The sequence below is a fragment of the Lepus europaeus genome, chromosome 12 (assembly GCF_033115175.1).
Source record: "Lepus europaeus isolate LE1 chromosome 12, mLepTim1.pri, whole genome shotgun sequence".
Taxonomy (NCBI): Eukaryota; Metazoa; Chordata; class Mammalia; order Lagomorpha; family Leporidae; genus Lepus; species Lepus europaeus.
The window spans coordinates 29,241,099-29,261,217 of record NC_084838.1 but is presented as its reverse complement, the minus strand read 5'-3'; the positions used below and the strand labels follow the sequence as shown (position 1 = coordinate 29,261,217).

The 20,119-nt window shown below is 38.4% G+C and overlaps 1 protein-coding gene across 1 annotated transcript; it reads right to left on the bottom strand.

Moving 5' to 3' along the window:
• Positions 1-16,927: 16,927 nt before the first annotated feature.
• Positions 16,928-17,868, bottom strand: LOC133770937 (olfactory receptor 13C9-like). The gene is given in 2 exon segments (XM_062206718.1): positions 16,928-17,736; positions 17,739-17,868. Coding segments are annotated over 2 exon segments (939 nt in total).
• Between the last annotated feature and the right edge of the window lie 2,251 nt (positions 17,869-20,119).

Genomic DNA, 20,119 nt, shown 5'->3' with positions numbered 1-20,119 from the left:
TAAACCTATCTATATGTTGACTTTAACATTTAATATGATCATTTTAACAGTTAAGATGGTTATACCACCGATTTTTATGGGTTTGGAGTTCTATGACAAGTTTTTAGGCTGTACCCTTAGAAGTAAGTCTGTAGGACTGTATGCAGAACTATACTGCTTTACATTTATAGGCTACCTCCCCCCTCCTATTCCATCTCTCATTTTTAACTGGGATCTTTTTCCAATTGACTTAAAATACATATGATTAATTCTATGTTACATAAAGAGTTCATCGGCCTGCGCCGCGGCTCAGTAGGCTAATCCTCCGCCTGTGGCGCCGGCACACTGGGTTCTAGTCCCGGTTGGGGTGCCAGATTCTGTCTCGGCTGCTCCTCTTCCATTCCAGCTCTCTGTTTTGGCCCGGGGAGTGCAGTGGAGGATGGCCCAAGTGCTTGGGCCCTGCACCCGCAAGGGAGACCAGGAGAAACACCTGACTCCTGGCTTCAGATCAGCACAGTGTGCCAGCCACAGTGCGCCAGCCGCAGCGGCCATTGGGGGGTAAACCAATGGAAAAAGGAAGACCTTTCTGTCTCTCTCTCACTTTCCACTCTGCCTGTCCAAAAAAAAAAAGAGTTCATCATATGGTATGAAGAAGAGAAAAGAAAAAGAAAGAAAGAAAACAAAGGGAAAAAAGGATAATAAAATAAAAGGTAACAATAATAAACTGTCCCTTGATTGTCAGGTCAAGGACTATTCAAGTCATTGATTCTAAAAGTGTCAATTTCGCTTCTATAGCTTTCATTTAGGAGCACTATTAATTCTCCCAAATCAGGGAGAGCAAATAGCTTTATAAGAAAAAAAAAGAAGAAAACAAAAAAAGAAAGACAATGCAAAAAAACTAGCTGGCATTTTAATTAAGAGCCAACATGCCAGACATTTTGTGTGTACGTGTGTGTTTGTATCACATATTATTCCTTATTAAGTCTTCATAATAACTTTAAAATAAATTTAATCTCTACTCATGTATAAGCTTTAACAACATAAAACATAGTATTTCCAAAGAGGCCAACTAACATAGGAAAATACCACGTTTTTACTACTTGTTATCTCATAGCCTAGTAATCTCCTCCCATAGGAATATAAAACACAGTCTAATATTTACACCTGAGCAGGGAACTACATCTCAGAGGACATCATTAAAAGTTGACTGACCTACTTCTTTCTGATACCAAGATACAAATAGGTTACACAGGGATGGGATCCCACATGCCTGTTAACACTTGGAAGTCAAGCTTGTTAAAGTGAACTTGTAACTTTTTAACAACACCCCTCTTTCCCTAAGTTTTCTACAGGGAATCTGAGACTGTTGAAAGAGGTTCTTTCTCCTCCTTAGTTTCAACTAAACAAGTGGGTAAAAGTATGTAAGATCACATGGGAAAATTCTGAAAGTATAATCACCTTATTCTGGAAAAAGAAACCAGTCCTCTACATATTATCATCATCAAAGCCATTCAAAAACATAACTAGGATAAAAAAATTCCAATAAAAATACAGACAATGACAAACTGGTAAAGAAGAATATAAAACATGCATTTTGTCACAGGAAATAAAATATTACCACAGTCCTCACCCTTCCATATTGGGTGTGTTTTAGTCATCTATAATAGTCAACTACAATAGTTAGTCAACTACCATAATTACATCTTAGCAAAGATATTGTTGAGTTCATAATCCCCAGAAAACATTAAATTATATAGGTCATTCATTTTCATCCCAGGAAATTAATCAGGGATCCACATAAATAAATTGATTTCAAGAAATTTATATTTGGAGATAAAATGGATCCAATTTTTACAGTGGAAAATTCTTTTTCTTGCAATGTCACTTAAATTCAGGACAAATATAGAGCAGGATACCTAGGTAAGAACTCAATAAGTATTAATATTATTTATTCTAACTTTTAGTGACATAATCTAAATGACATTTAAAGTGACATGAAACAAGAGCTCAGGGACAGTAAGATGATTAAAAGCAAATAAACAAAGAATGGTAAACACATGATCATACTAATCAATTCTCCTTTATGACAGGAATATCATGTTGAATCAGAATCACTGTGGAATAATGACCTCCCCCAAGAACAGACTGTTCATCTGAATCTAGACATGTGAGCACCTATTACAGAAATTTTAGGACATGGATGCTTAAGCTGTCTAACTATAGCTATACCAATAGCTGTCCATAAAATGACCCACTTGAAGTAAGTTTGCATTGACTGTAACATAAATATAGCCAAGGTTACTTGTTAGTCTGTTTTAGTTTTTGTTTAAGATTTTTCATAATTGCTTAAATTTGTTATATATTTTAGAGAACTCAAATTCCACTACTCATAAATATATAGCTTTAACATTAGTTGACATTAATTACGACTAAAAATCCTTTTGACATCTGGTAACAGTAGACACAGACATCTTTAGTGAGAAGGGAATTGGGTCATACTGACCAACCAAATCCAGTGTTTCTGTCACATCGTAATTCTCACTATACCCCTGCTACATACAAATCTCCAGAAGAAACAGGACTCTAGTTCAAGCCTTGCGGCAAATGAAATATCCTAAGATGAGTGTTGGAATGATCTGAAAGATCTCATATCTTGAGATGGAAATAGGGAATTGAAGGAAAAGCATGGAGTGTGAGGTTTGACTGAGTCCAGTTTTGCAGGTGAATGAGGAGAAAGGGGTTCGTGGAGGGTTGGTGTTTTAGTGGGGAGATTAGGAAATGCTAACCACTGTGAGAAGCCCAAATAAAAATCAATCCTTAAAAAAAAAAAAAAAAAAAAAAAAACTTGTATCTTCAGGGAATTGAGGCTCAAGGATACACTAAATGTTACTGTAGTGACAGCTCTGATCCTTGGAAGTATTAGCCCTACTTCAACTACTTTCCAGTTTTTCTTGTTTTTTTTTTTTAATTTCTTCATTGTTTTCTTAATTTTAGCCCCCACATGAAAGGGAGAATATGAAGTATTTCTCTTTCTGTGTCAGCTTATTTCACTTAACATGATGCCCTCCAGTTGTGTACATTTTGCTGCAGATGATATAATTTCATTATTTTTATAGCTGAGTAATAGACCATGGTGAGAGTGTGTATCAAATTTATATATATAATATATCCCATCTAAATATATACACATACATATACATATATTTTCTTTATCATTTTTATCTTTATCCATTTATCTGATGATAGATACTTTGGTTGATTCCAAATGTTGGCTATTATGAACAATGCTGCTATAAACATAGTGGTACAGGTATCTCTTTGATACAATGTGTTCATGTTTTTTGGGTATATACCTAGTAGTGGGATTGATGGATCATTTGGCTAGCCTATTTCTAGTATTTTAAGAAATCTTAACACTGTTTTCCACAGTGGTTACACTAACTTACATCTCTACCAGCAGTGTATAAGTTGCTTTCACCACATCCTGACCATTCTCTGTGTTTTGGATTTTAGCCATTCTGTCAGAGGTGAGGTGATATCTCATTATGATTTTGTTTTGCATTTCTTTTTTTTTTATTTAGTAAATATAAGTTTCCAAAGTACAGTTTATGGATTACAATGGCTTCCCCTCCCCCATAATTTCCCTCCCATGTTTTGCATTTCCCTGATGGCTTGTGATCTTGAGCAATTTTTCGTATATTTGTTGGCAACTTGTATTTCTTGAGAACTCTCTTGAAGTCCTTTATCCATTTCATAACTAGATTGATTGTTTTGCTGTTATTGTTGTTGTTGTGCTTTTTAAGTAGCTAATATATCCAGGATATTAATCCTTTATCACATAGGTAGCTTGCAAATATTTTTACCATTCTCTTCACTCTATTGACTGTTTCCTTTGCTTGCAGAAGCTTCTACATTTGGTATTGTCCAATTTATTTAGTTTTGCTTTTGTTGCCTATGCTTTTGGAGTCTTGCCCAAGAAGTCATCCCCTATTCCAATGTCAGAGAATTTCCTCAACATTTTCTTGCAGCAATTTCAGTCTGAGGTCTTAAATTTACGTCTTTAATCCATCTTGATTTGATTTTTTTATATGGTGAAAGGTATAGATCTAATTTATTCTTCTATATATATATACATCCAGCTTTCCCCATTCAGTATGAAACTGGCTATTGGTTTATCCTATATAGCTTGTAAAATTGTATGTTCCTTTTATATATAATTTGTTGAGGGTTTTTATCATGAAGTGGTGTTCAATCTTATCAAATGCTTTCTCTGTATCTATTGAAATAAGATTTTTGTTTTTCATTCTATTGATGTGAATTACAGCATTTATTTATTTGCAAATGTTGAACCATCATTTCACTTGTGGGATAAATCCAACTTTATTGTGATGTGATGTTGATCTTTTTTTTTAAAGAATTTACTGATTTATTTGAGAGGTAGAATTACAGACAGAAAGAGGGAGACACAGAGAGAAAGGTCTTCCATCCACTGGTTCACTCCCCAAATGGGCACAACAGCCAGAGCTGGGCTCATCTGAAGCCAGGAGTCAGGAGCTTCTTCGGGGTCTCTCACACAGGTGCAGGGACCCAAGCACTTGGGCCATATTCCACTGCTTTCCCAGGCACATTAGCAGAGAGCTAGATCAAAAGAGGAGCAGCTGGGACATGAACCTGTGCCTATATGGGATGCCAATGCAGGAGGTGGATGGATAGCCCACTATGCCATAGCAGTGGCCCTAATGTATGATCTTTCTGATATGGTTTTTTATTCGATTTACTAGTATTTTATTGAGAATCTTTACATCTAAGTTCATCAAGGATATAGGTCTGTAGTTTTCGTGTCTTTGGAAAATGGAACTGAAACCTAAGTTTCGAGTTGGTGCTGTGACATAACAGGTTAAGCCACTTCCTTCAGTGCTGGTATTCCCTATGACAGCAGTTCTATTCCAGCTGTTCCACTGCCAATCCAGCTCCCTGCTAATGTACCCATGCAAGCAGCAGAAGATGGCCCAGCCCTGCACCAACCTAGGAGTCCCAGATGAAGTTTTTGGCTATTACAGTCATTCAGGGAATAAACCAGTGGATAGAAGCTTGCTCACTTGCTTGCTTGCTCTCTATTTCTCTTCCTGTAATTTTGACTTTCAAATAAATTAATAAATATTTATAAAAAATAAGCCTCAGTTTATTTTTATGCAAAAATGTTTGAAATCCATGTATAATTTTTTCATAATATAAATTCCCATGAACTTCCATTTCCATGAAGAACCTTTGTTTTTTCCTTTATGCGTATATATTTTAGAAACTTAGGTAATTCAGAAAAGTAGGGGGAAAGTTCTAAAATAATCATTGGCATTTTGGATTTTTTTTTTTTTGACAGAGTGGACAGTGAGAGAGAGACAGAGAGAAAGGTCTTCCTTTTTGCCGTTGGTTCACCCTCCAATGGCCTCTGTGGCCGGCACACCACGCTGATCCAAAGCCAGGAGCCAGGTGCTTCTCCTGGTCTCCCATGCTGGTGCAGGGCCCAAGCACTTGGGCCATCCTCCATTGCACTCCCGGGCCACAGCCTGGAAGAGGGGCAACCGGGACAGAATCGGGCACCCCGACTGGGACTAGAACCCGGTGTGCGGGCGGCGCAGGTGGAGGATTAGCCTATTGAGCCGCAGCGCCAGCCTTGGATATTTCTTTCTAGCATTTCTACTCTGTCGAGGTTATCTTGGTTTAGTACTGGTTTTGCAAGTAATCCTGTATACTGTTCGTTTCTACTTTCTTGGCTATTTTAAAATAATTTAAACATTGCTTTCCCATTAACACAGTTTTTTACAAATATGTTAATAGATGAATAAGACATCAGACAAGTGTACTATAATTACATATCAATTCCCTTAGCATTAGAAAAGTATAAAATATTGTTTGAAAAGACACAGTCCAATGGTTGCAAAATTTGAGTTAAAATGGAATAATCTGGTACGACAAATCCCATAGAAGGTAATTGGAAACAATCTTCACTTCCCATCAAAGTCTGAGAAATCCATTTTAGAGAAGAAAACTTCAGTGCAGAAGAAATATCAGGCACAAGGCTCTTCAGCAGGGTGTTTGTTGATTCCATACTATAAATTACACTAGCATTACAAGAGTAATGTAAATAATGTGCTTTACACTTTTTAATTATCCTTTCTTCCCATTTGAAAGCATCAAAGCAAGTTAATTTCTTTTATAAATCATACAAGTGAAAACTTTATTGCAGCAACTGACATAGGGTTGTTAGAATACCAAATGTATGTAACAGTTTTCTGAAATTAATTCAAATAGGTATAATTTTTTAGTTATTCCCAAAAAAAGGAGACATTCTACCTGATTCATATCTTCCCTGAAAAATGTACAGTACAGACCTCTGACAGCTGATGCTCTTTTAAAGGCAGGACCCAAATTTTCCTGACAGACTCAAAATAAGTTGATAGTTGTATATGTAGTTATAGTCAATCCAGTTCCAATCTTAATACCCAAAGAAATGATTGTTGGCCAAACCAACACTTCTTACCAGCTTTCAAATATATGCATACAAAGCAAGGTACACCTATAACTGGATAAGAATCCTCATTTCCATGGCCAACAGAATTATAAACAGCCTTTTATACTGATTGAATTCTATGACTATTGTAAACTGGAGTTTTCATAGAAAGTGGCATAACCTGTTGACAAATGACTTTCACATACAGAAAGCAAATGTTTAACAGAAACACAACCATTTTTTTAAAAAAACACTAACTAGGAACTCACCTATTGGATCCACTTTTTTTTCCTCTGAGGAAATATTTTAAGGCTGCGTATAATACCATAAGGATGAAGAGGTGTTTTTAAATGATGTTCTGTGATACATTACTACAAACAAGAAAGTCACCTGTTACTGTCTACCCTTTCAAAATCTTTCAAACTAAAATCCTTTGCTCCATATTCTTTGCTGTACACTTTAGGTGATCAAACTAAACAGAATTCCTTCTTTACAAATATATTTCACGTAAGAGAAATAAAGGGAAAATTCTTTTGTGAGCAACTTTATTGCTTGTATGTCAAATATAAAGAACGAAGAACTGACTGCAATAAACTACACAGCTGTTTTACCTCCAAGCTTCCACAGTGTTCAGCATAACATCATCTGCCATTTGACTGCTTTCATACATGAGTTGTGGCACCAAGAGAGCACTGAATCAGAATATTTTCAAAGATTCCTCAAGTGATTTGCCTGACTATCAACATTTGGAAGATCTCCACATGATAGACAGGTGAGTCTCTTCCTCAGTTGCCCATTAAAATCACTTGGAGAGCATTCTTTTAAAATTGTCTGATCCTCACACAAGCAAGATTAATGTCTGCTAATACTAACTGATAAAAAAAAAGGGAGAGAAGGATCCAACATGGGAAGGGGGAGACACAGCAGACTCATAGAATGACAGATGTCCTAAATAGCACTCTGGCCTCAGAATCAGCCCTTAAGGCAATTGGATCTGGCTGAAGAACCTATGAGAGTATTTTAGGCATGGAAAGCCAAGACACGCTTGGGGGAAAAAAAATATGAAGAAGAAGAAGAAGACCTAAATGAAGGATCTCAGCGAGTGTGATCCCAGTGGAAAGAACAGGGCCATCAAAGTAGGAGGTGCCTTTCTCTGAAGGGAGGAGAGAACTTCCACTTCGACTATGGCCTTGTCGGAATGGGATCGAAGTCGGCGAACCCTAAAGGCTTCCATAGCCTCGGCAGCTCATGGCTAGAGCCTAGGGAGATTACTGACGCCATAAACAAGAGTGTTAAATTGTTAAAACAACATCAGGAGTCACTGTATACTTACGTCCCATGTGGGATCTGTCCTTAATAGGTTGTTGAAGGTGAAGTAATGATATAGCTAGTACTGAAACAATATTCTTAAACTTTGTGGTTATGTGTGGGTGCAAACTGATGGAATCTTTACTTATTATATACTGAAGCGATCTTCTGTATATAAAGATAATTGAAAATGAAAAAAAAACTTGGTTTTTTAAATTGGAAATTACATAGAAAAATAATCAATCTTTTTTTTAAAAAAAAATTATTTTGCAGAATCTCGGTCATCAATGTGATGTACACTGTTATTTAATGCTATAACTAGTACTCCAACAGTATTTTTTTCACTTTGTGTTGCTATGGGAGGGCAAACTGTTGAAATCTATATATATACTAAACTGATTTTCTATATATAAAGAGAATTGAAAATGAATCTTGATGGGAATGGAAGGGGAGAGCGAGTGGGAAAGGGGAGGGTTGCGGGGGGGGGGGGAGTTGTGGGGGGGGGGAAGCCTTTGTAATCCATAAGCTGTACTTTGGAAATTTATATTCACTAAATAAAAAAAAAAGTCTGATCGTAACCCTTAAAATCACTTGCATAATTTTTGGAGGGCAATAAACTATAGTTTCAAAAAGTGGAATTTAATGTCAGAAAATGAAGATTTACATAGCAACTTTCTTTTTTTTTTATTTTTTGACAGGCAGAGTTAGACAGTGAAAGAGAAAGAGAGAGACAGGTCTTCCTTTTTCCGTTGGTTCACCTCCCAAGTGGCCGCTACGGCCGGCGCGTTGCGCTGATTCAAAGCCAGGAGCCAGGTGCTTCCCCCTTGACTCCCATGTAGGTGCAGGGCTCAAGGATCTGGGCCATCCTCCACTGCACTCCCGGGCCACAGCAGTAGAGATAGACTGGAAGAGGCACAACCAGGACAGAATCTGACGCCCCAACCGGGACTAGAACTCAGGGTGCTGGTGCCACAGGAGGAGGATTAGCCTAGTGAGCCATGGCGCCAGCCAGCAACTTTCTTACTTACTCCGACTTTGATGAAAATGAAGTCCAGAGAAATTCACCTAAGAATTATATTGATGATAAAATGAGTTGCATTGTGAACATGTTTGCAAATTATAAACCCCTAAATCCTTGGTATTGTTTATAATTTGCCTCATATTAATTGAAATAAATAAATGTTGAACAGATTAAAGAATGCTGTCTCCAAAATATTAATTTTCAATATTGGGTCTGTAGATCCAATTACCTCAGAAATAACAGATGCTTGTTAAAAATTCAAAGGGCTTTCCCCTGCTCGTACCTTTGGCATTACAATCACTCAAAATGAAATACAGAAGCTTGAATTTTTAATAAGTTACCAACATATTTATCATGTGTCTTCCATCGACTGACATAACATAGAAGAGGAATCCCAAAAGCTAAACTCACAGCTGTTACTACCACTCCAGCTGGTGCTGGTATACTTGTTATCTCTCTCACCACAATTTCTTTCACTTCATATGGTAATACTGTACAGACTCATTAAACTGTGATAAAAATGCAAAATGGAAAGGACCAGTAGGACAGAGATTGAGTTTATTCTGAATGGACTTTCCTAAGTATGCAAGAACTGAAAAATAATTTTTTGTCACGTGCTTAGTGATTTACCTAATAATCTTCCTGAGAAACAGCACCTTGATCATCCTAAATGTGCAGATTCCTGCCTTCACAAATCCATATACTTCTTCTTGGTAATCTTTCCTTCCTAGACATTTAGTACTTATCTTCCTATTCCCCATCCATGTTGATACACTTCCTATAAGACAAAATAAATCTCATTTACTAGTTGTGATGTTCACAAGTCTGTTCCTTGCACTTTGGAATCTGTGGACTGTGTGCTCCTGGCAGTGATGGCATATGACCATCACCTGGCAGTCTACAGCCCTGTGAGATACTCCATCATCATGAGTAAGTGAACTTTGTGTTCACTTGGCAGCTCTCTCCTGGAGATTGGGAGTGGGGAATTTGTTTTATTCTTGCTCATTAATTTATTCAGGAATTTTATCTGGCCCCACACTCCATTTCTAGTTATAAACTTCACTTTCTTCTTTTCCTGCCCATGCCCTCTCAACCCTTTTGTACATGTTGGGCTCCATTTAATATGTAGGTACTCATCAAATCACTTTCTTTCACATTTATTGACTATATCATATGCTATTCCACCTGCATTTTCACACTTCTTCTCTGGTGAAACCCCCAACAATTTCTTCAAAGACATGTCAAGTATCATATCCTCTGCAATACCATACAAAATTTCCCTATAGTTGGTTGTTCTCTCTATGCTGCCCTGACTTTCATCTTCATTACAGAGGTCTGTCTTTTTACTATAATCATTTATCAGCTTCTGAAATATTCCCCAGGGCACAACCATAGCTCACTGCTTTCTGTATGAAACCAAACATTAATTAACTATTGAATTAATTAAAAATAATACAACACAATGTAGTCCAAGCACCTGATTCAATATAGGGAGATAACTTGATTTTATATATCATTTAATTCACCAAACTACAATTTCAAAGAGTTTGGTAAAAATATTTGCTTTCTTTAAATATAGGGGAAAATAAGGGAAGACAAAAAACAGAATAAAATATATTAAGAGGTCGTTTGCTCAGGGTAAGACAAAAATCATAGTGTATACAGTATTCTCTCCCAAGTAATTTCTAAGACAAATAATCAATTAAGTTCTTCTAAAGAACACTGATAATTTCATTACTCAGAAGCAATGAGAAGTTTTATTTTAAATATTTTCCACTCATTACCAAAAAAAAAATCTTTGGGGCCAACTTTTATAGCAGGGAAAGCCACTGACTGCAATGCCAGCATCTTATATGGGCACAAGTTCAAGTCCCATCTGCTCCACTTCTTATCCAGCTTCTTGCTAATAGCCTGGGAAAAGCAACAGAGGATGGCCCAAGCATTTAGGTCAGTGCACCCATATCAGAGACCTAGAAGAAGTCCTGGCTCCTGGCTTTAGCCCGGCCCAGCCCTTGTAGTTGTAGCCAGCTGGGCAGTAAACCAACAGATGGAAGAATGAATCTCTCTCTCTCTCTCTCTCTCTCTCTCTCTGACTCTGACTTTCAAATAAATAAATCTATATAAAATTTTTTCATTTAAATAATAAAACAAGTCACCTTTAAAATGGCTGATAAATAGCGATATGTAATTGTGTTTTTTGTAAACTGAATTATTCCTCTATGTGCTATAAATCAGGCACAGTGGCCTGATCTGGATGAGGAAGGCCTTTATCCTCAGGGGCTTCCTAGCAAAGGCTTTAGTAGCCCAACAGTGTCAAAGTGGCAGCCATATATATCCTGTCCAGTGTCAACAGAGCAAGGCCCAGTTTAGGTTTTCTGAGCCCAAGAGGAAAAACAGGGGCATCAACACAAAATGGGGATATGAACCCCAGGACTTGGTTGAGGATCACACCTGCAAAGAAGACAGGCAGAAAATATGGGACCATAAGAGAGGTAAAGAAAATGGTGGCACACCAAAGGAAGCAGTGGGATAAGTAGCCTAGAGTGAGTGTTACAGCATCCATAGAGGGAGCATTCAGAACACAGGTATCAAGATCTGAAAAGCATGAAGAGATGATCCTGAAAAAAAAAGTCCTAAATAGAGTGAAAAGGACACACCTGAGGAGAGGAGACAGTTCAAGGTGTGCCAGAACAGGATCAGGGTGAGGTGGACATCCTTGAAGGTGGACATCTTTGCCTGAAAACTAAGAAGTATGTCACAGTGGAGACTGTGGGGTGAAGAATACATCCTCACAAGAGAGTTCAAAGTCAAAGGAATGGGAAATCAATTACATAAAAGGCATCAAATAACAAGAACTTTATGTATAATGATAGCCAGGTTTCCTACTATCTGCAAAGGAGTTACAAAACAGAAAGGCAGAAAATGATAATAAATCCTGTAGTGCTAAATTCAAACTGGAGGTGTCAGTGTGAATGCAGAAAGGAAGGAAAGGATGGGGGAAGGAAAACGGGGTGCGGGAGTGAGGGAGAGGGAATATCACTATATTCTTTTTTTTTTTTTTACAGGCAGAGTGGACAGTGAGAGAGAGACAGAGAGAAAGGTCTTCCTTTTTGCCGTTGGTTCACCCTCCAATGGCCGCCGCGGTAGGCATGCTGCGGCCAGCGCACCGCGCTGATCCGATGGCAGGAGCCAGGTGCTTATCCTGATCTCCCATGGGGTGCAGGGCCCAAGGACTTGGGCCATCCTCCACTGCACTCCCTGGCCACAGCAGAGAGCTGGCCTGGAAGAGGGGCAACCGGGACAGGATCGGTGCCCCGACCGGGACTAGGACCCGGTGTGCCGGCGCCGCAAGGCGGAGGATTAGCCTAGTGAGCTGCGGCGCCGGCCGGAATATCACTATATTCTTATAACTGTATCTATGAACTGTACTAAATACGTTAAAATTAAAAAACTAAAATAAAGAGAAAATTTTTTAAACTTTAGAAAAGGTAAGTAGCTAGACAGTAGCTAGAAAAAGTTGACTGGTTTTATTAGTTTTAAATAGAAGATGACAAAGAAGTTTTATATATCAAACCAATAACACAAGAGAAGTTGAAGTCATATATAGTGGGATAAATTTCTTTATATATGGGTTTCCCTGAAGGGTATCCCACACTTACTCAGAAATAAGTATACTTACGTCCTATTTATGTATAGTCAATCTAAAGTCCTATACCTGCAAGCTTTGAAAGAGAAAGAGACAGGGAGAGGGAGGGAGGGAGGGAGAGAGAGATCTCAACTCTACTCCTGCCTGTGTCCTCCAAGAGAATGGTTCCACTGAGTACCACAGTCACTTCTTTTGTTCAACTGACTAAGCAGTTATCTGACTAAATTGAGAAACACCTAAAATACTGTATCAGAGCATACAGGCCACTATGGTCTTCTCAACTAAACTCTATATTTCTTTATTTTGGTTTGAAGTTACATGTCCATTTTCTGTATTAAAACTCCTGTTTTCATGTATATGTTTATACCTGGTAGCTAGCACAGTGTCTAGCATTCAGCTATGCATAATAAATAAGGCTTACATAAATGAAAAATAAGTCCAGTAATAAATAATGCTACATTTGCAGATAATTCCAAATACACAATACCATGGTTTTAAAATATAACAGTTGCTGGAACATCATAATTTCAGGGATAAAATGTTACTTCCATACTATAAATTTGTACCATGGTGCATGCAGCAGGTTAAGCCACCACCTGTGATGTTGGCATATGATATGGGTGCCATTTCAAGTCCTGGCTGCCCCACTTCCAATCCAGCTCTCTGCTGATGCACTTGAGAAAGCAGCAGAAGACAGCCCAAGTCCTTGGGATCCTGCATCCACATGGAAGACCCAGAGGAAGCTCCTGGCTTTGGGCTTCGGCCTGGCCCAGCACCAACCATAACAGCCATTTAGGGAGTGAATCAGCAGATGGAAGATTCTCTCTCTCTCCCTCATTCTGCCTTTCAAATAAGTGAAAATATTTTTAAAAAATTGTACGGTAAGTGTCATTGCTAGTGAAACAACAAGAAAAATCTTTCTAGGTCTCTGAGAGTCTTTTCTGAAAGATTGGTGTTAATGTTAAATCCCTTCCTTCTTACATCCAAAATTAACTTCAGTTCTTTTCCTAACTGAAGGTTGAATTTAATCTTTATCAATTGTGAAGAAGCATACTTTCTAGACCTATATTGATCATTTTAGATATGCTGCTAGCAGGCATTGATGCCAGATGTCAAGGCAAGCAGCATGCTCCAGGAAAAAGAATAATTGACTTCAGAAAAATAATAGGATGAGTATATGTCTCTGTAACTTGCATGCTTTGAGGATTGGACAAGCTATGTTAAACTTTCTAAGCTTTGCAGCTTCATCTGTGAGAAAGATACACTATCACCCACATCAAAGAATTTTAATTAGATGTTGTATGTGAACTAACAGCCAAAAAATTTCTACATTTTCAGTTTGTTTCCACTTTAGAAGTCCCAGGATCACAAAAAGTTAATATGATCTAAAGCTCAGAATATTAGAATAGTATATAGTCATAAAAGTGTACTAAAAGGTGAATATTCTATTGGCTGAAATAAAACATAATTGTAGATTTTCTCCAGCCTTAATTTTTAACTATGAACCAGTTTGGAGACTGTGCTTCCTTCAATATAGTTTTCCCATTCATGGATATAAATGTATATTGAATCATATCTATGTGTTATGTTCTAAATTGAATGCAATTGGAATAGAGAAGAAGTAGTTTATAGAGAAATCTATACTCTCATAGATTTTGCAGTCTAGTAAAACAAACACAGGAAACACACACACACACATACAGATACAGAACTGTTGAACCAGATGTCTACCTGACTATGCTCCCAAGTTAGAAAAAATAAAAGGTACTAAGAACAACAAAATCAACTTCCATAAACTTTAAAAATAAATTTTTTTTTGACAGGTAGAGTGGATAGTGAGAGAGAGAGACAGAGAGAAAGGTCTTCCTTTTTGCTGTTGGTTCACCCTCCAATGGCCGCTGCGGCCAGCGCATCTCACTGATCCGAAGCCAGGAGCCAGGTGCTTCTCCTGGTCTCCCATGCGGGTGCAGGGCCCAAGGACTTGGGCCATCCTCCACTGCCTTCCCGGGCCATAGCAGAGAGCTGGCCTGGAAGAGGGGCAACCGGGATAGAATCCGGCACCCCAACCAGGACTAGAACCCGGTGTGCCGGCGCCGCAAGGCGGAGGATTAGCCTGTTAAGCCACGGCGCCGGCCAAAAATAAATTTTTTAAGTGTTTATTACTTTCATTTACTTGGAAAACAGAGTAAGAGTGAGAGCAAGAGAGAGAGAGAGAGAGAGAGAAAGAGAGAGGTTCACCATCCTCTGGTTTACTCCCCAAATAGCCACAACAGCCTAGGATGGACCTACAGAGGCTGAGGCCTGGAGTCTGGAACTCCACCCAGGTCTCCCAAATGGATGGCAGACAACAAGCAATGGGACCATCATCTGTTGTTCCCAGCATGCATTATTAGCAGGAAGCTGGATCAAAATGGAGTAGCCAGACACTTTGAAAGGGGATATGGCATCCCAAATGATGGTTTGATCCTCTGCGCCACAATGCCTGTCCATCAAAATAAATTAGCTAAACGAAAAATTTTCTTGGGGATCAAGTATTAAAATTATATCAGGGCCAGTGCTGTGGCATAGCTGATGAAGCCACTGCCTGCAGTGCCAGCATCCTATATGAGCGCTGATTTGAGTTCTGGCTGCTCCACTTCTGATCCAGATCTCTGGTATGGCCTGGGAGGACAGTGGAAGATTGTCCAAGTCCTTGGGCCCCTTCACCAGTGTGGGAGACTCAGAAGAAGCTCCTGGCTCCTGGCTTCAGAATGGCACAGTGCTGGCCTTTGCAGCCAATTGGGAAGTGAACCAGAGGATCCAAAACCTTTCTGCCAGTGCCGCAGCTCATTAGGCTAATCCTCCGCCTGTGGCGCAGGCACCTGGGGTTCTAGTCATGGTTGGGGCACCGGTTCCGTCCCGGTTGCTCCTCTTCCAGTCCAGCTCTCTGCTGTGGCCCCGGGAAGGCAGTGGAGGATAGCCCAAGTGCTTGGACCCTGCACCCACATGAGAGACCAAGAGGAAGCACCTGGCTTCCGGCTTCAGATCAGCGCAGCGCACTGGCCACAACACACTGGCCGTAGCGGCCACCTGAGGGGTGAACCAACAGAAAAAGGAAGACCTTTCTCTCTGTCTCTCTCTCTCATTGTCTAGCTCTGCCTGTCAATAAATAAATAAATATAAAAAATTAAAAAAGAAAAAAGAAGACCATTCTCTCTCTGTATAACTCTGACTTCCAAATAAATAAATCTTTAAAAATAAAATAAAATAATGTATATCAATATTACAGTGTATTTTGTCAGCAAATCTGGACATGAGCATATCAAGGCATGTGACATGCCTTTCTTTCCTTGAGACTGTGATCCTATAATCCCATGTGAGAAAAACACTCCCTTCTTCATCTCTGAGGAGAAATCTGTCCTTTAAAATTCCTACTTGCTTTAGTTAATTTTCTATGAAACATTTACAAATCCAACATAAGACTGCTATATACCAGTCATACCAGAGTTTAAGAAGGTGACTGAACTTAAGTTATAAAGAAAAACAAAATTAGAATCTGATATTCCAAGATGATCTGTGGGTCAAACATCAAATGCTTGACTCCATAGGGTTTCCCACCTACCTGGAATTTCTTATGAGCTGGTGACTTAGAACAAATAGTTTCTTATATCCTTTTATATTAGAGTGTGAATCTGACACATCAATGATCTCAGCTGTTATATTGGATTTAATCTACAAAAAACTGTGGTGGAAGCTAAATATAATGGAACATTAATTAATTAATTACTGTTTTATATTACTCTAAAATCAAAATGTTAACTTGGAAAGATAAAATGAATGCATATATCCAAAATTCCAAAAATGTTTCACTCTTATTTGCCTGTATAAATTATTTTATGTCCAACATCCTCTGAATTCATCAACCCAAGGTCCTATTTATTTATTCCCAAAAATTTCAATATTCAGCAATCTCAGAACTCCACAGGAAAAAAAGATTAAATTCTAGAAAGTACAGTATTTAATGACCTAAGAAGATTTGGAGATTATCATAAAGCAAGGCTTTCCAATAGAAAACACAAATATTTTGAGGTATTTTTTGTATAACAGATACTTTATTTACTTTTAAGAGTAAATAAAATATTGACCATGAAATAGAACTATGTATGTAAAAAAGGTGAAAATAAAAATCATGTACCACCTAATCTAATTCCACAAAAAGTACAGACTATGAAAATACTGTTCATATGCTCAAACATTGACATTTTGCAGTGACAGAATACCAGGTGACATAATTTTTCCTCATCCTACTGCTTGTATCTTGAAAATTCTTTATGATTCTGTGATAACTCATATGTAATTGTTCCTCATAAAAATCTTATATAATATATAAAAGGCCAAAGAAAAACATAAAATTAATCAAAATTCCAATATAATTCTCAAGTTTAAAACAATGTCCAATTTATTTAGAATCTAGTATATTTTTCATTCAATTGCTGAAAAAGCTTCTGTTCAGTAGACATTTTACTGCCTTCTGCACATCCTTGTTTCTGAGGCTGTAGATTAAAGGATTCATTGTGAGAGTCAGCATTCCACAGAACATGGATATAAGTTTGTCATTAACATCTGAACTAAATGTCTCTTTAAACTTGGGTTTCATGTACATGAAGACAATGGTACCATAGAATATAATTACCACAGTCAGGTGGGCTGAGCTAGTAGAGAAAGATTTGCTTCTCCCCTCAGAAAAGCAGATCTTGAGAATGCTGGAAATAATTAATGAGTAAGAGATGACAATCAAAACTAGTGGCACCAATATGAGCAGTGTTGTGGCCACAAGCATGATGAACTCCTTGCTTGAGTTGTCAGCACAAGCTAGCTTCGAGACAGCCAGAATGTCACAGGAGAAATGATTGATAACATCATTCCTACAGAAAGGTAACTGTACAACAAATATAGTTTGCACTGCAGAGTTGACAATATCTGCAAACCAGGACTCAGCTGCCAAGGGAACAAAGGAATTCTTGTTCATGATGATGGAGTATCTCAGAGGGCTGCAGATAGCCACTTAGCATTCATAGGCCATCATGCCCAGGAGTACACACTCTGTTGTCCTCATGGCCAAGCCAAGGAACATCTGTACTGCACACCCAAAGAAGGAAATGGTCTTTCTCTCTGAAAGAAAGCTGACCAGTATAAGGGGAATGGAGGTGATGGTGTAGCAAGTGTCCAAGAAGGAGAGGTTCCCCAGGAAGAAATACATAGGAGTGAAGGTAAGAGTTAAACATGCTATCAAAAGAGGGTACCAATGCTTAGAAGGATGACCATGTACAATATGAAGATTAGTACAAAAAAGAGAAGCTCAAGCCTTGGATAACCAGAAAGTCCCTTCAGAAAAAATTCCAATTTGGTTTGGTTTTCTAATTCCATTTTCTCTCTTTTACCTGTAAGAATTCAAAGCATTTTTAAAATACTGGTAATTTTTTTAACATAATAACCCAAGTATAGCAATGTACAAATGCAAAAATTTCAAACAGAAGTAAGAATAAAAAAAATTTAAGAGGAATAGTGAAGAAAAGAGAAAGGAATAAAAGAAATGAATAGAAGAGGACTATGTAGGAGAAGCTACTGTGTTGATCAGGGCCAGGACTTTGTGAGCTTCTCTCATGCATTCTATCAATTAAACCACACAATACTAATATCTTAAAAGATAAGGAAACCTAAATTAAAAGAGTTAAGCCTAAAGACACATAGCTAATATGTAGCAAGGCCTAAGCTCAAACTCAAACCTCCCTTCCTAGGGCCCATACTTAAATAGAAAGCATTTCATCAGAAACGTAGTAAGTTACTTAAAAGGCAGCCAGGCTCCTAGGTCAAGAGAACTCAACAATAACCAATTAGGTATTAAAACACAGCAAAATGGATCACTCTGAAGGAAGAATGATCAGAAATGCAACCAACTAATGTTTGTCAACAGCTTGGTTGTTCAAAAACTCAGTTCTAATTCATGTAAAGCCAATAACCAAAACTCATTTTATTAAAGTGTAAATGCCTTTTGTTGGCAAGAGAGACATTATTTATTTTGTTTTTAATTATGAGGCAATTAAATATTATACAATAATTTGACATTTTTTACCTTTTAGTGTTCAAGGCTATTGAATTTTTAAACATGTATAGATTTTTTTTTATTATTTTTTTTTATTTTTTTTATTTTTTTTTTTTTATTTTTGACAGGCAGAGTGGACAGTGAGAGAGAGAGAGACAGAGAGAAAGGTCTTCCTTTTGCCGTTGGTTCACCCTCCAATGGCCGCCGCGGTAGCGCGCTGCGGCCGGCGCACCGCGCTGTTCCGATGGCAGGAGCCAGGTGCTTATCCTGGTCTCCCATGGGGTGCAGAGCCCAAACACTTGGGCTATCCTCCACTGCACTCCCTGGCCACAGCAGAGAGCTGGCCTGGAAGAGGGGCAACCGGGACAGGATCGGTGACCCGACCGGGACTAGAACCCGGTGTGCCGGCGCCGCAAGGTGGAGGATTAGCCTGTTGAGCCACGGCGCCGGCCTAAACATGTATAGATTGATGTAACCAGTACCATAACCAGATCACAGAACTCTTGCAGCATCCCTTTAAAAAAAAAAAAAAAACCCTTTTTATTAAAAAAAGATTTATTTATTGATTTGAAAGACAGAGTTCCAGAAGGAAAAGGAGAGACAGAGATCTTCTACCTGCTGGTTAAATACCTAAATACCTGCAATGGCGAGGACTAGGCCATGCTGAACCTAGGAGCCAGGAACTTCATCTGGGTCTCCCATAGGAATTCAGGAGCCCAAGTAGTTGGGTCACCTTCTGCTGCTTTCCAGGCTCATTAGCAGGGAGTTTGATTGTAAGTGGAGCAGCTGGGACACAGATTAGAGTCCATATGGGATGACAGCATAACAGAAAGCGCCTTAACCTGCTAAACCACAATGCCCGCCCCTTATACTACCCCTTTTTAATCACCTTTTCCACCTACTCATAAATCCTGGAAGCAACTGATACATTTTCTGTCCCTACAGTTTTATGTTTTTCACAATTTCATATAAATTGAATCATATGAGCCATTGGAATAGGCTTCTTTCATTTATAAATCCTCTAAGAATCACATTGTTTTGTAGATTTTGTTTTATATGTTTGAAAGCAAAGAGACATACAGAGAAAGGGAAAGAGACAGAGAGAAATCTTCCATCTGCTATTCATTTCCCAAATGGCCACAATGGTCCAGGCTGCTAGGCCAATGTCAAGAGTCAGGAATGCGATCTTGGTCTCCTACATGGGTGGCAAGGGCCCAGGTAGTTGTCATCTTCTGCTGTCTTCTCAGGTACAATAGCAGGGAGCTGAGTCTGAAGTGGAGCAGCGAAGATTCAAATCAGCATTCCAATATGGGATGCCAGTGTCAAAGATGGCCTCTTAACCTGCAGCATCATAGTCAGCCCCCATTCATGTTGTTACTGTTGAAAAGTGTTCCATTGTATGTATTACTACATTTTGTCTGTCCTTCACCTATTTAAGGACATTTGGGTTGTTTCCAGTATTTGACAACTATGAATAGTATTGCAATGTTTTTGTATTTAGTATTTAGTATTGTCACAGTTTTGGTATGAACATATGCTTTCATTTTTCTAAGGTAAATATCTAGGAGTAGGATA